This window comes from Canis lupus, chromosome 13 (genome assembly GCF_048164855.1).
Source record: "Canis lupus baileyi chromosome 13, mCanLup2.hap1, whole genome shotgun sequence".
NCBI lineage: Eukaryota > Metazoa > Chordata > Mammalia > Carnivora > Canidae > Canis > Canis lupus.
Window position 1 is genome coordinate 62,744,990 of NC_132850.1, and position 19,912 is coordinate 62,764,901.

At 41.4% G+C, this 19,912-nt stretch overlaps 1 protein-coding gene across 1 annotated transcript in view; it reads left to right on the forward strand.

Annotated features, from left to right (window-relative positions):
* The window catches only part of CPE (carboxypeptidase E), a 102,278-nt gene extending 82,785 nt beyond the window's left edge, over positions 1 to 19,493 (forward strand). The window contains exons 4-9 of the mRNA XM_072773840.1: positions 3,873 to 3,990; positions 5,235 to 5,417; positions 11,082 to 11,221; positions 16,416 to 16,515; positions 16,963 to 17,081; positions 18,677 to 19,493. Of these exons, the coding sequence (XP_072629941.1) occupies positions 3,873 to 3,990; positions 5,235 to 5,417; positions 11,082 to 11,221; positions 16,416 to 16,515; positions 16,963 to 17,081; positions 18,677 to 18,775 (759 nt within the window). The 3' untranslated portion in view covers positions 18,776 to 19,493. The remainder of the gene's footprint in view (positions 1 to 3,872; positions 3,991 to 5,234; positions 5,418 to 11,081; positions 11,222 to 16,415; positions 16,516 to 16,962; positions 17,082 to 18,676) is intronic.
* The last annotated feature ends 419 nt before the right edge of the window (positions 19,494 to 19,912 follow it).

Sequence of the window (19,912 nt, forward strand, 5' to 3'; positions counted from 1 at the left end):
AAAATAACCCATTACCCTATAGTCTTAGATGACCAGCATCCACATCTCGGTATGTATCCTTTAGAATTATGTTTTATGCGTGTACCAATCTATAAATATATGGAAGCATACCATGCACAGTGTTTTGAACACTTTCAGGTGAATAATAGAGAAGCATAGTCTCCCACAGTATGGCTTTGCCTCCTGAACTCCCACTCAAACCAGTCCTTGCTTCCCCCACTGTACTGTCTTCCTTTCAGTTTTTACTACTCTTTTCCTCCTATCCAAAGCCTGTCTTCTTTTCCCCCAAGGCATCTTGGAATTCCACCTCCTTCCTAAAGTCTTCAATGATTCTCCAAACCACAGAGATGTCTCTTCTGAACTCATAGAAATACTTGTTGGTACCATTCACTGGGGTAGAGCAAATAGGAGGAATGAAAGAGATGTATAAGGGAGAGGGTTGAAAAGAAATTCAGCACTGCAAGGAAAACTTTGAACATAATATAAAAGAATGTGTTAAACTCCTACATATAATATTATTGCCATTTTTTTGAGCAGTTGAGTCTAATAAACCATAAATTCATTGCAAAGAAAAGCATGGCTATTTTTTAGATTAAAGATTTTTTTTGAGTCCATGTTCTGTATTAGTTATTTTAATGTTGATTTAAATAAAAACTTGAACTGGATTTAATTTAAATTAATTTGAATTCCAAAAACAAATTTAAGTACATCTAAGAATTTAGCATATAGCAAGGGAGTTTTTCAGACCACTGTGGAAAGAAAGGATAATTCAATAAATGAAATTGAGAGGAATCCATCTCACAAATTCAGCACAGATCAACATAAAATCTATATTAAAAGTATGAACCTAGAAAAAGAAAATTTTGGTAAGTATACAATTTTTAGAAGGGGATAGAATTTTCTAAATCCCTTATATAGAAGAATTGGCATATGGTGACCATTTGATAGTTATTGAATGAATAAAATGCAGAAGTAGAGACCATAAAGAAAAGATCAGTAGATTTGACAACATAAATATCTTGATATTTTGTATTTTAATTATCATTATCATTAAATTTGAAAAAAATGAATTGGAAAGACCAATGAAAAACTCAGAAAATATCCATAATATAGAGGGTTAGTGTTTTTACTAGATAAATAACTCTTGCAATTAGCGAGAGATCAGCATTTCAGTAAAAAATCAGTTAAACCATGTATAAATATGTCACCAAAGAATAAACATAAGTGGCTACTAAACACGTAAAAATGGTTCTAGTTTTATTAGTTAATCAAAGAATGCACATTTAAAAGAATTCTAACTTGTCATGTATCAAAGTGACATATTTTAAAAAAACCACATGTCCCATGTTGGTAAGAGTGATAAGAAGTGGCAAGCTTAATATGCTACTGCTGTATTTTATAGACAGGCAATGTGGGATACATTTTATGAAATTAAAAACTATGCTTAGCTTTTGGTTAAGTTGTTCCATCTCTAGGAAAATTTCCCAAAGGAAAGTGCAGATCTGCACAAAGAGTAGCTACAATTCTACTATTCTCGTAGAATATTTTTTCTATAGTAAACAACTCAGTACCCAACAGTTGGAGAACTACCCCTCAGCTCTATTGAAGTATAATCGCCAAATAAAAAATTGTATAGATGTAAGGTGTACGATGTGATGATTTGACGGAGCAGACGTTATGAATTGATTATCACAGTCAAGCAAATTAACATGTCCATCACCTCACATAGTCACTTTAGTTTTCTTTTGTGGTGCAAATGCTTATGATCTACTCTTTTGGCAAATTTCAAGTATGCAACACAGTGTTATGAAGTCACCATGCTGTGTGTTAGATCCCCAGAGCTCATTCGTCTTATAACTGAAAGTGTGTACCCTCAGACCAACATGTTCCCCTTCTCCCCAACCCCTCCCAGCAACTGGAGGTTGTTAGCGCTCTGGAGCTTGAGTCCAGGCTGGGCTGGAGTCCAGGCTCTGCCAATCAGAACCGACTGGTCTCATGCTATTGCCTGACTTCTCTGTGCCTCAGTTTACGCATCTGCAAAATAGGAGTACATGTCATCCTTATCTCACAGGGTGGATGTGAGACTTCAATGTGTCACACAGAAAGTCTATAGTAAATATTAGCTATTACTCTGTTCATGTTTAAGAATGTTATATCCATATACTGGATACTTCTCAGCTATTAGCATAGTAACTTAGAAGGCTATTCAAGGACATGCAGAAGTATTTATTACTTGTTGTCAAACAAAAAAGGCCACGTATCAAATTTTACATAAATTATCACATTTAAGAAATTATATAAGAGTGTTGGAAAAAGACTGAGAAAGATACATGTAAAAGCAGTTTGTATCTTTAGATGGTAAAATTATGGGTCATTATAATCTTCTTTCTTTGTGTTTGTCTCCTTTACATTTTTTGCAATAGACATTTTTTTGTAGGCAGAATGAGATAAACCAAGCAAATCAATAATTAAAACAACACCCCATTCTAAGTCACACTTTTTCACGATTATTAGTTGCCTACGAAAAATAGGTTAGTTTTGTTACATGAAAGTTGCTATACTGACAAAGACGTAGTCTTTATAGTTTTGTAGACCAGATTTGAATTCTTAGCTGTGTGAACTTGGACATATTAGTGCTCAGCACCTAGGTTCTTCCCGTGAGGGGGATGACTATCTTTGCTTCTCCACCAGGGATGCTGTGAAGCTCATTCATAAACTGAACAGCGATACAGAAATATAAGATCTTGTAACCATCAAACCCTACTGAGGCTGTTAGAGTTTCTGTCCCAAAGAACAGTATGGATCACACCTCCAGGAATTTTTTTTTTTTTTTTTAAATCAATGAGGTATTTGGGAGTTTGAGAGTCTTTCTTGTTGCTATTAAAAACTCACCATATGAATCAAGCATCTGGCTCCAAATTAATTCTTGGTATAAATTTCTTTCCTCTTCTCTTTTGCTATCAGGATATGAGGGGCTGTGAGTCATTAAAAGACAACATGAGAGACTCCTGACTCTGGGACACAAAGGGTTGTAGAGGTGGAAGAGCATAAGGGGATGAGGTGACTTGGTGACGGGCACTAAGGAGGACACCTGATGGGATGAGCACTTGGTTTTATACTGTATGTTGGCAAATTGAATTTACGTAAAAAAAAAAAAAATAAAAAAATAAAAAAACAACATGAATTTTTGAAACTTCTGCCTTTAAGATGGTTTTCCCAAAGTAAGCTGATATTTTACAGTGAGTTTTCAAAGAGACCCAGTTGATATCTTTTTATAGGGGTGATGTTAGAGGTACTTGGAGGGAATCGGAAAAATAGTAAGCAATAAAAGAAAATAATAAATAAAAATTAGTAATAATGAAGGAAATAAAATCTACCATATATTTCTAGCGTTTAACTATCATAGAGAACCTTGTTGTCTTCAGTCCCACTATTTTCTTTTCTCCTTGTCTTGTTCTTAGCTTTTATTAACCAAGATCAGATGGAAGTGTTGCAGAATTTGCAGGATGGTTTTCAAGTTTCAAAGAGAAAAACGCTAAACGAAAACACAAAGAGGAAAAATAGCTGGTGGCTCACAAAAGTACAACTTTTAAGGAAATTCAAACAGCATTGAAATATGTTTTATTATAAATGAGAAAGATAGAGATGGAAACGGTCTTGCTGGAATCTTTTTTATTTTTATGACAACCACCACAAAGCGCTTGAAATGTGACCTATGTGACCAGCTTTCGATTATTGGTTTTGTTTTTCCTTCTCTATGTCTTTCCTGTCAAGTGATCCCACCAACGATAACCAAATTTATTTTTTCATTTTTATTTATTTATTTTTGATAACCAAATTTATAAGCCTCTCATCTCTAATCTTTCATACAGCTTGCTCCTGAGACCAAGGCAGTCATTCATTGGATTATGGATATTCCTTTCGTGCTCTCTGCCAATCTCCACGGGGGAGACCTCGTGGCCAACTACCCCTATGATGAGACCCGGAGTGGTAGGTGTTCCTCCTGCTTCTCGAACGGCTCAAGGGTTACAACTGCCTCATGAATTTCTATAATATTCTTTCAAGGAACAGGCCATTCAGTGATTTTACCTGTAGAACTATGTATGTTTATTTCATGTGGCATTGGTATAAATATTTGGCAGAAAAGAACTAACTTTTTAATAAGTTTAGTTGAAGAGAAATGTGATCTTGACGGAATGCAAGAGAAGGGGAGACAACAGACTTCATGAGCTCGGGTCACTCTTGAACCCTGGATGAATCGAGAGAAACGGAAATTACATAGGTTTGTGTGCAAGATGGCTTACAAATGGAAGTGGCCTTTTTTTGGAGCTTGATCAGGGCCCAGGTGGATCTCTCCATGTCTTTCCACGCATTCACGCTTCTGCATTTGGAACTGTTTCTAGTGGTGTCAGGGAGGCGAAGTGGTGCTCTGACTTTCTCCAGCTAGTTTTAGTTAAATTTCAGGCCCAGCAAGCTTTAGCCAGATAATGGTTTTCAAAGTGCTCTTTGTTGCTCCAAGAAACTTCCTGCTTTGTATGGATCTCCCGGGGCCTCTGAGGAATTGGTTTTTTGTAGGCACATCATGGTGATTTTAGATACTGGAAACTTGGAGCCCCGAAGAAAGTCTTCGGTGAGACATCGTTACAGTTGAGAGATTTTGTAGTTCCTTGATAGTTGGGAAATTTAAAAGTCTGGCATATTTGATCAGATATGAAGAAGAACACAGTGTATCAAAATATATATTATTTAGTTCCATATTACCCATAGGGGATTTTTTTTAATTTTTATTTATTTATGATAGTCACACAGAGAGAGAGAGGCAGAGACACAGGCAGAGGGAGAAGCAGGCTCCATGCACCAGGAGCCCGACGTGGGACTCGATCCCGGGTCTCCAGGATCGTGCCCTGGGCCAAAGGCAGGCGCCAAACCGCTGCGCCACCCAGGGATCCCCCATAGGGTATTTTTTTTTCTACTTTAAACTCAAATCCTGAAAATTATGTGTGAGAGTGCTTCATGGTGGCTATGAGGTTACCTTTTTTTTTGTTGCTGTTGTTGTTGTTTTGAGGTTACCCTTTATAAATTAAAAAAAAATTTTTTTTAATTAAAACTTTTAACAGTGGAAATCTCCTGTTTACTCAGGTCTAGTTTACCGTAAGTTTATCACCTTTTCTCATGAAACTTTCAAGGCATAAGTAGAATGTACATTTCTTTCATCTTGTGGGTTTATTTTCCAGGTAGTGCCCATGAATATAGCTCCTGCCCGGATGATGCCATTTTCCAAAGCTTGGCTCGGGCGTACTCCTCTTTTAACCCACCCATGTCTGACCCCAACCGGCCCCCGTGTCGCAAGAATGATGACGACAGCAGCTTCATAGATGGAACAACCAACGGTGCTGCTTGGTATAGTGTACCTGGCGGTGAGTCGGGCAGAAGTTTCCAGTGTGATGTAGTCCTGCTTGTTTCTTTTTCCTTTTTTGCTTGTGTTTTGTTGCCATATCCAAAAAGCTGTTGCCAAGACCAATGACCAGGTTTTTCCCTATGTTTTCTTCTAGTGGCTTTACGATTTCTGATCTTACATTTACTTTTTCAATCCATTTTGAGTTAATTTTTGTGTATGTATGAGATAAAATTCCAATGTGTTTCATCTGCATGTGGATATCCAGTTTTCCCAGCAGCTTTTATGAAAGAGATGAGCCTTTCTCCATTAAGTATTCTTGGTTTCCTTGTCAAATATTAGTTAACTGTGTCAAATATTATTAACTGTCAATATTTATGTGTCAGGATTTATCTCTGGGCTCCTGATTCTGTATCTCTGATCTATGTGTCTGTTTTTATGCCAGTATCATACCATTTTGATTACTGTGGCTTTGTGAGTATAGATTGAAATCACAAAGTATGTCTCCAGTTTTATTCTTATATCTCAAGATTGGTTTGGCTATTTGGTGCCTGTCGTGGTTCCATACAATCTTTAGGATTTTTTTCTCTGTCTGTAAAAGAATGCCATTGGAATTTTGATAGGGATTGCATTGAATCTGTAGACGGTTTTGAGTAGTATGGACATTTTAATAATATTAATTCTGATCTGTGAACGCAGGATGTCTTTCCATTTATTTGTGTCTTCTTCAGTTTCTTTCATTAGTGTCATAGTGTTCAGTTTATAGATCTTTCACCTCCTTGGTTAAATTTATTCCTGAGTATTAGTTTTTTGATACTGTTGTAAGTGGGATTGTTTTCTTTGTTTTTTTTTTTTGAATAGTTCACTGTTAGTTATAGAAATGAAACCAATTTTTGTGTTGATTTTGTAGCCTGCAACTTTAATGATTTTGTTTAATTAGTTCCAAGAGCTTTTTTAGTACAATCTTTAGGACTTTTTACGTTTAAGATCGTATCATCTGCAGACAGTTTTACCTCACCTTTTTTTTTTTTTTCCAATTTGGATGTCTTATTTTTTTTTCTTTCCTGATTGTTTTGAGTAGGACTTCTAATACTATATTGAATAGGAGTGGTGAAAATGGGCATCTTTTTCTTGTTCCTGATCTTCGACAAAAAGCTTTCAGCCTTTTACTATTAAGTATGATGTTAGCTGTGGACTCGTCATAATCAGCCTTTATTATGTTGAGGTACGGTCCTTTTACATCCAGTTTGTTGAGAGTTTTTATCATGAAAAGGTGTTGAATCTTGTCAAAATCTTTCTATGCAATCTTTGAGATGATCATGGTTTTTATCTGTCCTTCTATTAATGTGATGCATCCCATTTGTTGATTTGCGTATGTTGAACCATCCTTGCATCCCAAATATAAACTCCACTTGCTCATTCTGTATGATCCTTTCAATGTGCTGTTGAACTCAGTTGGCTAGTATTTTGTTGAGAATTTTTGCAACCGTATTCATCAGGGTTATTGGCTTGTAGTTTTCTTTTCTTATAATGTCCTTTTCTGGCTTTGGTATCCAGGTAATGCTGACTTATAAAATGAGTTTGAGAGGGTTTCCTCCTCTTTTTTTAAGGAAGAGTTTTAGAAGGATTGGTGTTAATTCTTATTTAAATGTTTGGTAGAATTCATCAGTGAAACCATATTGTCTTGGGCTTTTCTTTATTGGGAAAATTTTGATTGCTGGTTCAGTCTTCCTGCTCGTAATTGATTTTCTGTTTCTTCATAATTCATAATTCAGTGTTGGGAGGCTGCATGTCTCTAGAAATTTACTCATTTCTTCTAAGTCATCCAATTGTTGGTAATAATCCTTCATAGTGGTCTCTTAAGATCCTTTGTATTTCTGTCGTATCAGTTGTAGTGTCTCCACTTCCATTTCTGATTATTTTTGGGGTTTTCTCTCTCAATTCTTACTCTAGTAAAATGTTTGTCAGTCTTGTTTATCTTAAACAAAACAAAACAAAAAAACAGCCTGGCTGTTAGATTTTTTTGATCTTTCCTTTTTTCTTGTCTGTATTTCATTTGTTTCTGCTCAGATCTTTGTTATTTCCTTCTTTCTGCTAACTTTGGACTTAGTTTATTCTTCTTTTTTCTAGTTCCTTGATGTATCCAGTTAGATTGTTTATTCAAGATCCTTCTTTTTTCTCAGTGCAGCCATTTATTGTAATAAACTTTCCTCTTAGAACTGCTTTTACCTCATCCCACGAGTTTTTGTATGCTGTATTTTTCTCTTTTCTTTCTTTCTTTCTTTCTTTCTTTCTTTCTTTCTTTCTTTCTTTCTTTCTTTTTCTTTCTTTCTCTCTCTCTCTCTTTCTTTCTTCTTTCTTTCTTTTTTTTTTGTTTCATGATATTTGGTTTCCCGTTTGATTTCCTTTTTGACCCATTGGTTGTCCAGAAGGGCATTGTTTTAATTTTCTACATAATTGTGAATCTATCCTGGATAATATTCCACGTGGGCTTGAGAAGAATGTGTAATTCTGCTATTGGATGGAGTGTGCCATGTATGTCTATTAGGTACATTTGGTCTGACATATGGTTCAAGGGCAATTGTTTCCTTATTGATTTCCAACTGGATAATCTATTCATTGTTGAAACTGGGATATTGAAGTCTCCTATTATTATTATATTGTTGTCTATTTTTCTCTTCAGATCTGTTAGTATTTGCTTAATATATGTAAATGCTCCTATGTTGAGCACATATATAATTTTAAAGAGTTATGTCCTCTGATTAATTTCCCCTTCTATCATTTTATAATGACCATCTTTGTCTCTTGTTATAGCTTTTTGGCTTAAAGTGTATTTTGTCTGATAAAAGTATAACCACCTCTACTCTTTTCAGGTTTCCACTTGCATGGAATTTTTTTTTTTCATTCCTTCACTATGAGCTTTTATTACCCTTAAAGATCGAGAGGCTCTGAGGCTCTGGTCGGCACCATATAGTTGGGTCTTGTTTTTTTCTTTTATTTATTTTTTTCTAAATCTGGTCAGACTATGTCTTTGTGGAGAATTTAAAGCATTAACATTTAAAGGACATATTAATACCATCTTATTGTTTTCTGGCAGTTTTGTAGTTCCCTTGTTCCTTTCTTCCTCTCTTTCTGACCTCTTTTGTGAATTGATGATTTCCTTAGTGATACGCTTTGGTGCTTATACCTTTATCTTTTGTGACTCTACTGTAAGTTTTGCTTTGTGGTTAGCATGAGGTTTACATCTTATAGATAATAATCCATTTTAAGCTGGTAGCTTAATTTTGATCAGTTGCAAAAGCCCTTTCTATGCTGTTCCCCACCAATATTTTGTTCTGATGTCACAGTTTACATTTTTTTCTTGTTGTGTATTCATTAACAAATTATTGTGGATATAGTTATTTTTAATGCTTTTGTCTTTTTTTTTTTCATTCTAGAGTTAAGTGATTAACACACTACCATAACACAGTGTTATGGATTTGGATTTGACCCTATACCTACCTTTACCAGTGTGTTGCATATTTTTATATGTTTCCATGTTACAAATTAGTATCCTTTCATTTCAGCTTCAAGTGAACACCTTTCAGCGTATCTTGTAAGGCAGTTCTAATGTGATGAACTCCTTCAGCTTTTATCTGGGAAAGTCTGTCTCCTTTATTTCTGAAGGACAAGTTTGCTCAGTAAAGTTTTCCTGGTTGACAGTTTCTTTCTTTCACTTTGAACATATCATCCCACTGTTTCCTGGCCTGTAAGGTTTCTGCTGAGAAATCTACTGATAGCCTCATGGGTGGTGCGGGGGTGGGGTGGAAGGGTGGAATTTCCTATTGTAGGTCATAAGCTTTTTTTTTTTTTTCCTTTTTTAGCTCCTTTTAAGATCATCTCTTTGTCTTTGATTTTTTTCTTTTTTTTGTCTTTGATTTTTTTTTTTTTGACTGCTTTATTCTAATATGTCCTGGAGAAGATCTTTTTGAATTAAAATATTTGGGAGACCTATGAACTTGGATGTCCAAATTTCTTCCTGGATTTAGGAAGTTCTCAGCCATTATTTCTTGATGTTAGCCTTCTTTCTCTTCTCTCTGTCTTTGCCTTCTGGGACTCTAGTGATGTGTAGATTTTTTTCTTAATGATATCCCCTAGTCATGTAGGCGTTCTTCACTCTTTTTCATTCTTTTTTCTTTGTTTTCATATGATTGGATAATTTCAAATGACCTATTTCTGCCTACTGATTCTTCTCCTTGATCCAGTCTGCTGTTAATGCTATCTGTTGCATTTTTCCTCCTTCTAATTCCATATATATAATATATATACATATATTTTTAGCTCCAGGATTTTTTTTAGCTCTTGTTATGATTTCTATCTTTCTGTGAAACTTCTCATTTTGCTCATAAATTGTTTTCCTGATTTTATGAATTGTTTCTGTTTTTTCTCGTAGGTCACGGAGTTTCCTTAAAACAACTATTTTGAATTTTTCTATTGGGAAAATCATAGATCTCTGTTTCTTTGGGGTTGGTTACTAGAAAATTATTGTGTTCCTTTGGTGGGATCATGATTCCTTGATTTTTCATGTTCCTTGAAGTCTTGTTTACTGCCTTCCCATTTGAAGATGCAGTCACCTCTTTCTGCCTTTACCAACTGGTTTTGGTAGAGTAATAACTTCTCTCAGTCCTGTTAGGGATTCTGAGGCTTTCCCAGACCTTTTCTATGTTATACCTCCTCCATACTTCTTAAGGAGAGAATTCTTAAGACTTTATGGCTTCTTTTGATCTGACAAGGTCAGGCCTATTGCTGATAGCCTCCTGTTTGCTTTCCTTAGGGCAGCGCTGAATGTTCCGATTTGTGTCCTTTCTCTCAGCCCTGCAGAGTTGGGCCAGCTTGCTGTGCACACTCATTAGGCATCTGCAAAGGCTCCCCTTGCTACTGTCAGTGGTTCGCAGGCGGAGCTGTTAGGGGAGCTGTGGGCCGGTTGAGGGGTCTCCAGGCGAGGTGTCCCCAGTGGTGAACAGGCAGGCTTCCTGATGGCGTCTGTGGCATGGTTAGTAAGGCCCACATCCCTTTGCTACACTCTGCAAATCTTGGTTACTGTTCCCCCAGCCATTCTCTGCCCTGGTCATGGGCCTCCTCTAGTTTTCTGATGGGGTGAGAGAGAAGTGGTGTCCGGTACGGCTCACCCACACATTCCCACCTTCCCTCATGGGAGAGATCATGGACCTAAAGGCTCTCTTGGCGCTGAGCTGTGCCTCCTCAGGGAAGGGGGGCTGCAAGTGAAGCCAGACCATTCCTCACACTTCTCCAGGGCATCCAGTCTGGGTGTTTTCCCCCTCCTGTGGTGCCCCGGGACTGCTGCACTGCCGCCCAGCCTTCCACGAGGGCACTCTGCTCCACCGGACACTGTCCCAACGGGGTGCTGTCTTAGGGGGGCAGGAGATGCCCCCTCTGTCATCCTCCTGTCCCTGTTCGCATTGCCCATTCCAGGGCCGCAGGGTGCCCAAGTGAGGGCTTGGGAGCCCATGAGGGTGCTCGAAGGCAGAGACAGCCGCCTGGTTAGTGGTGTGTCCTGGAGGGGCTGCCCGGTGGCCACTGGTGGGCCCCGAGCCTGGCCCTCGGCGCGGCAGGCCGCTCGGTGCTGGGGCGGGGGGCGGGGGGAGCCGCAGGTGTCTCCCGACTTCTCCGCTTGGTGCTTTGGCAGGAATGCAGGACTTCAACTACCTCAGCAGCAACTGCTTCGAGATCACCGTGGAGCTGAGCTGTGAAAAGTTCCCGCCTGAAGAGAGCCTGAGGAGCTACTGGGAGGATAACAAGAACTCCCTGGTCCGCTACCTCGAGCAGGTAAGCAGCCTCGGGCGCAGAGTGGGGCTTCCCAGGGGAGCCCAGCCCGGGGCCACTGACCTGGCCTGGCGAGCCCGTCGGGGAGGTCGCGGCAGGTGCTGGGCCGCCGCAGGCCTGGCGGCTCCTGTCCTGACTATTCACCGGGAACCACTGAACGGGGTCTGTGAGAGGGCGAGGGCACGGCCTGTGCGGGTCCTGTTGTCGCCCGGTCCTCCTGCCCCCCATCTCGGGCCTGTGGGGCGCCCTGGGTGGGAGCAGCACGTCTGCGCTGGTCCTGTTGCCCCGGGCTCTCCTGTCCCCCATCTCGGGCCTGTGGGGCGCCTCGGGCGATGGCAGCACAGCGTGTGTGTGTGTGTGTGTGTGTGTGTGTGTGTGTGTGTGTGTGGTGTTGCCCCGGGCCCTCCTGCCTCCCATCTCAGGCCTGTCGGGCACCCCCGGGCGGGAGCAGCATAGCCTGCGCTCCTCCTGCTGCCCTGGCCCCTCCTGTCCCCCATCTCGGGCCTGTCGGGCGCCCCGGGTGGTGGCAGCACAGCCTGTGTGTGTCGTGTTGCCCCAGCCCCTCCTGCCCCCCATCTCGGGCCTGTCGGGTGCCCCCCGCGGGAGCAGGGCGACGGCAGGGGAACGAGGCCCCTGGGCTCCAGGCCTTAGGAGGCGCTCGTCGCCGGGGCCTGTGGGTAGAGGGTCCCCCCAGGTGCGAGCACCTTCTCAAACGCTGTGCCCCACGTGCCCCACTTGTCTCCCCGTCGACTCAGCGGGACCCGAGGCAGTCATCGTGATGCCAGCTGACCATTCCTGGCCGTTCCGGGTTGCCAGACACTGTTCTGAGTGCCTTGTGATCATTAAGGCATTTAATCTTCACAACAGACCCTATGAGGGAAGTTGTACTGTCATCATCATCATCCTCATCAACATTCTCATCCCCGAATTAAAAATGAGGGATCGGAGACGCAGACAAAGCAAACAGCTTGCCTGAAGTCACTCGGGCAGTATTTGAACCTGGGCTGTCTCATTCCAGAATGACCGTGCCGTGTGGTCTCTGACGGCACAAGCCTAGCTCTATGCTGGAGAGGCGCTTACGTAGCCATTCCGGTGGGATCTGTACAGAATTTGGGGGGAATCTCACCATCTGCTGGAGCGAGACGTCTCACCTACTGAGACCCAACCCAGGCCAGTCCCCTGGCCACCCCACGTCTCTGTAGTGTGCTGACATTGGCACCAGACCTAAAGACTCCGTTCCTCGCCTGCAGGGCCTTGACAGTCTTCAAGTTCCAGTCCATGTGTGGCTGTTTACACCCAAAGTCAGGTAGAGTGGTGTCCGTTTCATGTGCCAGCAGAGAGTCCAGACTAATTTAAAAACGAATTTGATATGAACAAATGCTGTTAAGTAAACATGACACTATTTGCATATATGTGGACAACATATGCATAGGAAACTGATGCATTTGAAGACATGTAAAAGTATTCTACACATGTCAGATATCCACATAAAACCTTACTAAAAGTGAGTCTCAGGGAATATATCCACTAATTACAATAATTAAAAATTACTCATTACACAAGATTTTTTCAATCAGAGGAATCCTGCATGTTAATAGAAAAAGGCATTTTTACCAACAAAAGCCAAGGATAATTAGCTATGTGGACCCTAGAACAACTTTAATAAGAGCTCCTGAATAGGATCTCCTTTGAGGAGAGTTATAAAAATGCTTTTTGGGCAGAGGAAGTAAGACAGGGTTATTTGGTGTGTCCTCCACTTACACATTAAATGATGTCTCCTCTATATAGTGCTTTTCATTTTATTTACATAGCGCTTTTTTTTTTTTTTTTTAAGATTTCATTTATCCATTTGAGAGAGAGAGAGAGAAAGAGAACAAGTAGGGGGAGAAGCAGGCAGAGGGAGAGGGCGAAGCGGGCTCCCCATGGAGCAGGGAGCCCTATGTGGGGCTCCATCCTAGAACCCCGATATCATGACCTGAGCCGATGGCAGACGCTCAACAGACCGAGGCACCCAGGTCCCCCTTTGTGGTTCTTTCAACCAAAATGTATTCAGCTCCTCTAGGGTCTTAGGCACATCGTTAAGCACTGGGGGTAGTTAGTGACTGCCCTCAAGAAGTCTTCCTATTAGTGGAGTTCAGAACTTAGGTCAATTAGATTAGGTCAGAAATTAGATTGGGTCAATACCTAACCATAGGAGAGGATGGTAAATTCTAAAATAAAGGTCAATTACAAAGAGTAATGGCAGCACTCTGGGTCCCTAACTCAGTCCTGGGGTTCAGAAAAGTCTTCTTGGAACTTTAAGAACTTGCAAGATTTACGATAGTTGACGCCGATAAGATTATTACTCTGATCATCAATTGAAAAACAGGTTCAGCTGCTGCTGAAGTGTCAGTTCTTAAGGAAAAACTCAATACAAAACAAACCCCACGGGTGTGTACCATCAGGAGGAAGGAGAATGTGTGTGATATTTGTGGTAGCAAGTAGGCGTGTGTCAGTTCTTCAGTTTATATAGAAATAAGCCGAAAAGAAGAGGGAGCTGGCTGGCCATACAGACCTGTCTTACGCCACTTGGAATGAGAACTTGCACACCCACGGGCTCCACCCTGGGGGACGGCCGCGTTACCGTGCAGGCCGCAGAGATGCAGTTCGTCTACACCGAACTCCCCCAGCTTGCTTCATGGGACACTTAGTCCCGGGCGTCAAGGGCTGATGACAGATCAGTGAAGACGGCCGGACGTTCTGTGTTGGAGTTATTTTATCGACAGTGGGACAGAGTACGATGGGGCTTAGTAATTAAACACCTGGACCCAAAGTCCGAGTGTGGACTAGTTGACAGCTCGTGGAAAATAGGAGATTAGGGGATCTAACCTGTAATCTCTAATTCTGTAATTGGTTGAGAGGAAATCTCCTGCAGAGTTTTAAAGGGATGTTTGCAGCAACTGGAATTGTAAAGTGAATTAGGGTAAATAGTTTGAGCCTCTCACTCGGTAGCTCTGGAACAGTCCAGTTCCCAAAGTTCCCAAAGAAATCCACGAAGACTGGTTCATGGGCACCTGCATCAGAATCGCCTAGGTTCTCGTTAAAAACGAGCTTCCGGTCCCACCAATGAGCCCCACTCCCTGCATCGCAGGACCTCAGAGTCTCCGTCCCAGCAAGCGCTCTGGGTGGCAGTTGGGCACGGGAGGGCCTAAGGGTCACTGACACGAACAGTTCTACTCACAGTGGAGAATCTTCTGGATGGGGTTTCGGTTTCCTTTATTTTCCAGTCTTTGTTGATTGACGTCCTGGAATCTGAGGAGAGAGCATTATAGGAGGGACAAGTAGAGTGAATAGCTTCTTCAAGCGCGAGTGAAATGTGAATTTCTGTGATTTCCTTTGCAGAAGCCATAGAATGGCCACAGCTCCCGATCTGCATTCGCGTGGAGTTACGAGACCCCGTAACATTTCCACTGAGATTTACGGCTACGGTGGCAGTTTTTTCAGAGATGTTTGCTCCAAAATTGCCATCTCACAGATAGATATCTACCTATTTCACTACTTCTTAAACTGCATACTCTAAGTTTGGGGTTGCAGAGACAGAAAAAAGTAAAGACATGAATATTAACTGGGTATATTTGTGCCTAATGCAGACAAGCTATATGTTTTTGAAGGGATTGACTTATTGTCCAATGGCAAGGAAATTTAAAACTTTCATTTCCCTAAGGTTTCCCTAACCTGATCATAATATTGATCATAATATTGATCAGGTTTATTCATAATATTGAATATTTATGATAATATTGATCATACCAGGATTATAGTGTCTCAAGATGCATAAAGTACATGTGGGTAAATTATTGCTTGTTTATAAGCTTTCTAAATTTCTTTGAAGAACCCTCATATTAAGAAATTAAAATTTGTATGTTTTCTCTGATTTTCTGTTCTCTGTGTACCTCTCTTCCTTTTCCCTAAAAATTAAAAAATTTTTTTTAAAGATTTATTTTATTTATTTATTTATTTATTTATTTATTTATTTATTTATTCATGATAGACACAGAGATTGAGAGAGAGGCAGAGACACAGGAGGAGGGAGAAGCAGGCTCCATGCTGGGAGCCCGACGTGGGACTCGATCCCGGGACTCCAGGATCGCGCCCTGGGCCAAAGGCAGGCGCTAAACCGCTGAGCCACCCAGGGATCCCCCTTAAAAATTTTCTGATCCCCAAATTGCCTTTGGGGAAAGGGAGTACATGTTATTTTTATAGAGTTTTAGAAGTTCTGCTTTTTTTTTTTTTAAATAGCAAATGCAAAAAGATTTGCTGATTGGTAATCAGGGGCATCTCTTTGATAAAACTTTGTGCTACTGTCAGATTTATTCTGATGACAAAGGCAAACCCAAGACTTAATCAACCTCCTGTAGGAAATATTCCAGTCAGTAGCCTCAGTAGCAAAAGAAAATCCACTTTTGAGGGTGAGACTGAGTGAGGGGCGAGCTGAGGCTTTGGGAAGTGGGGCCTCTTCTGTTAAGGAATTGAGCTTAATGAATCACCATTTGGTATTCCAGAAGCAGCACTTTCTCAGGAACCTGAAGTGACCTCGGTCACTCGAAACACATATGGATTTAGTTGAGTTCTGCTTAAAATGAAGGAAAAAGCCGCTCTCGTAGTTTGCGTCGCCTTAGTTGTTGACTGCAACGTGGTTCGCGGGCGTTATTCTCCAGGGCATCTCTTCTTGCCTTTCCAAATCTCGTCTTCAGTCTTGAAGTCCAAATCTCGTCTTTCATGTCACTTATTTTCAACCGGAATCATGTCGTCACTGGGTGTATTGCAAGGGCGGCCACAGTGTGTCTCTATTCAGCAGGAGCGAGGACTCGAGGGCCAAACGTCAGAAGGAGAAAGTACTGAAATCTGCCCAGCCCCGCGCTGCGTCCGGGTGGGACACACCTGGTTTGGTGGTTTTGGTGGTCAGGAGGGTACTTCGCTGGCGTCCTGTGGCTCAGAACGAGATGTCAGTTTTCAGGGGATTACCTCTCATTTGTCCACTTGAGGAAAGATCAGCGTAAAGAGCGTTCAAGATACTTAGCGGCTTTTTGAGCCTCTTCTGATCCTAGGCAAGGGGGATCTAACGGGACTTTGCTAGGAAATGCGGGCATTCTTGACGCGAAGTGTATTCCTGGATCATTTCTAATTTGCCGTTTTTGGTTGTTCTTGACCTTGACAGATACACCGGGGAGTTAAAGGCTTTGTGCGCGACCTTCAGGGGAACCCGATCGCCAACGCAACCATCTCCGTGGAAGGAATAGACCACGACGTCACATCTGGTGGGTGCTTTTGCCGTGGCCTGGAGGCCCTAGGGGGTGCACGGAGCATGAGTCCTTGCTGTGGCCGCCGCGGTTCTCTGCTCTTGGGGCCTCCTGTGTCCCTCCCTCGCTCCCGCCCTGCTGCCTCTGCCTCCTTCCGGTCCTGGCCTTGGGCGCCCTGCTCAGCGAGGAGCCTGCTTCTCCCTCTCCCTCCTCCCCTCCTCTTCTGCTGGTGCGCGCTCTCTCTCTCTCTCTCTCTCTCTCTCTCTCAAGTGAACAAATAAAAAAAAAAATCTTAAAAAAAAAGAAATTTCTAACTTTTTCTAAGAGAGTGTAACACTCATTTCAGTGGAGCTTTATCAAATTCCATAAACAGCTGCTTTAAAAATAGGGAATCAAAGAAGTTGAGGTATGCTGGGTTTTCTAAAATGGCCTAAATCTGTGACTTGGTATTTTGTTTCCCTACAGCAAAGGATGGTGATTACTGGCGATTGCTTGTACCTGGAAACTATAAGCTCACAGCCTCAGCTCCAGGCTATCTGGCAACCACAAAGAAAGTAGCAGTTCCTTACAGCCCTGCTGTTGGGGTAAGAAGTCATAATTTCTAAGATCTATGGAGCGCTCTGTATGTGTCGGACATATTCAAGTCATTTCTATTTAGTCTTCATAATAACCCTGTGAGGTAGGTACCGCTGTTACCCCATTTAGCAGGTGAGAAAACTGAGGCCTAGTGAAGTCAAGTAACTTGACCAAGGGCTCCTTGGTTGATTTTATACTACTCAATGTGAAGCTCCCTTATCACTTCTCGGTTTTTGAAGACATCCGCAAGAAAATCGAATACAACTTAAAAAAAAGATGAAGGTTTTATTTGCCACCTTGATTGCAATCTAAAATGACATTTCTGTTCCATTTATCTTTTTTATTTCTAGCATCCAGTACAATACTCAGTGAGTATTTGGAAAAGTTAATTATGCCTGCCAGGTGATCTTGGGCATTAACCAAACATTTATTAAGCACATATTATGAGAGAGACCCTAAGAGCTATCAAAAAGTGCGTCCTATTTAAGTAGGTGCGACTTATTTAGTTAGGAAGGTGATGGTGAGGAGACCAAAGCTGCTCTCGGAGCAGGATTCTACTGCTATCTTGGCGTCACCTTTTTGCAACCAGGGAATGGCCTGCAGGATTTCCAGTTGCAAGGCTTCCTGAAAAATAATTTACTGCGTTTTTGTGCTTGAATCCAAAGTTTGAAGTCTAACGTGCTTGGTTATGCAAACAGAGCATCTTGAGTTTCTAACTGGTGCTTTGGTTTTCGTCGTGTGTATGTGTACATTAGGCTGCATATGTAGTAAAATGAGGAGATAAATTTGGGCAGATGGAACCTGGGAAAAAGGAGCTCCAGGACCAGGTTGTTAAATATTCAGTTATTTGGATCTTAGCCTGCCCCGTGTGATTTCAAGGAGGTAGTGAGTGTTATCAGATTCCTGACTGACTAGGGGCTCAAGCGGCCAGACCAAGGAACCCTCGCTTCTACTTGCAGTGAGAGCAGAGGAACGTAGGGGCCGGAGGAGGACTGAGGCTGGACGTACAGATTTTGAATATGCAGGAGTGCACGGACCTGCAGAGACCTGCTGGGAACTCCCAGTCCACCCAGAGAGTTGAGTTCCTGGGCCACTGGTCCCTGTGGCGGTTTGGAGATGTGTGTGTCTCCCTCAGTCTCCTTAGCAGATTCAAGATTCTGGAAAGAAGAACCTGTGGTTTAGGACACGAGGAAACTGAGCTACATTCTTCCATGTATCCCCAGCTATTAGGAGAAAATTCAAAGTTTATGGAATCTCAGTGAATACTCAAAGGCAGAAAATTAATTATAAATTATACCTTCTTCTTGAGGAGAGGGGAAGATCGCCCTTAAATAGACTGCCTTTACACAATCTGCTTTTAAATAATCCTACAAGGCTATAAGATCAAAGCACATTTCAAACATAATGGCCTCTGATTGTTTTTTTTTTTCCCCTGAAAGTATCTTTTATTTATCACAAGAGATTTTTAGGATATCCTTTAATTCAGGTGGCTTTACTGAACTTAGTCTATAAGCTCTAGAACTGCGCTAAATTTTTAAAAAACTCAGCTTTTAAAAATATACCTGCAATTTGGTAACAACATATTCTTGATTTTCTCCTTTAGGTTGATTTTGAACTGGAGTCATTTTCTGAAAGGAAAGAAGAGGAAAAGGAAGAATTGATGGAATGGTGGAAAATGATGTCAGAAACTTTAAATTTCTAAAGAAGCTTCTAATTAGCTGCTTTTAATCAATCTATATTATATAGTATGATGTAATGTGGCCATTTTCTTTTAGATTTTGTGCAATATTTAACATTGATTTATTTTGTAATCATTTAAATATTAATAGATACTACTTAAAAACAATTAGACTTTTAGGTAAAATGTAAGAACTTGGTCTGTTTCTTCTCATATAACATTGATTTTCGTACGTATATTAATCATGGAGGACTGTAGAAAAAGTTTAAGCGATCTTGCCGTTTTAGACTTAAATGCAATATTTCACATGCTATTTACAATACAGAGATTTTTTTTGAGTAATTCTAGCCTTTAAAAATGAACGAAGTCCTTCTAATGTTAATTGGTGACACTGCCGCATAGTGAGTGCCACTGAGAAGGTCAACAGCTGCAGCTTGGAGTTGTGGGCACCATATACCGCAAGACTTTGATACTTCAGTGTGAATTGCCACTTGTCTTGTGCTGACTAGCTACACGAGCATGATCTTGTTAGTGCATTTTTTGGATGGGAAGGAAACGTAAATGTTTAGGAAGAGGCTTTATGATAAGGATGGAAAGCGACTTCTTGCTTGTACATACGGGGGCTATACTGCTATATTATTTAGCCTGTTAACACTGTTTAAAAGTTTAAGGATTTTCTCTTGGTTGTAGATTGGTCTAGAATTGCATTCTGAATGAATAAAAGTTAAAAAAAAAAAAAAAAGAATCCCTGTGGTCTTTTTTTTAATTCTCTATGGGTTTTGGCCTAGAGTTGTTTTGTGATAAAAAGTGTATTTCCTTGATAACGGCCTCTTACTTGTTAAACCTCGCCATTTTTAATTAATTAATTATGATTTTATTTATTTGAAAGAGAGAGAGAACATGGATGGGTGGAGGTGGAGGTGCGGAGGGAGAGGGAGAAGCAGACTCCCCGCTGAGCAGGGAGCCTGACACCAGAGGGGCACGGAGGAGCACGGAGAGGCACAGAGGGGCACGGAGGAGCACAGGGGGGCACAGAGGAAGCACGGGGGGCACGGAGGAGCATGGGGGGCATGGAGGGAGCACGAGGAGGCACGGAGGGGCACAGAGGGGCATGGAGGAGCATGGGGGACACGGAGGGAGCACAGAGGGAGCACAGGGGGC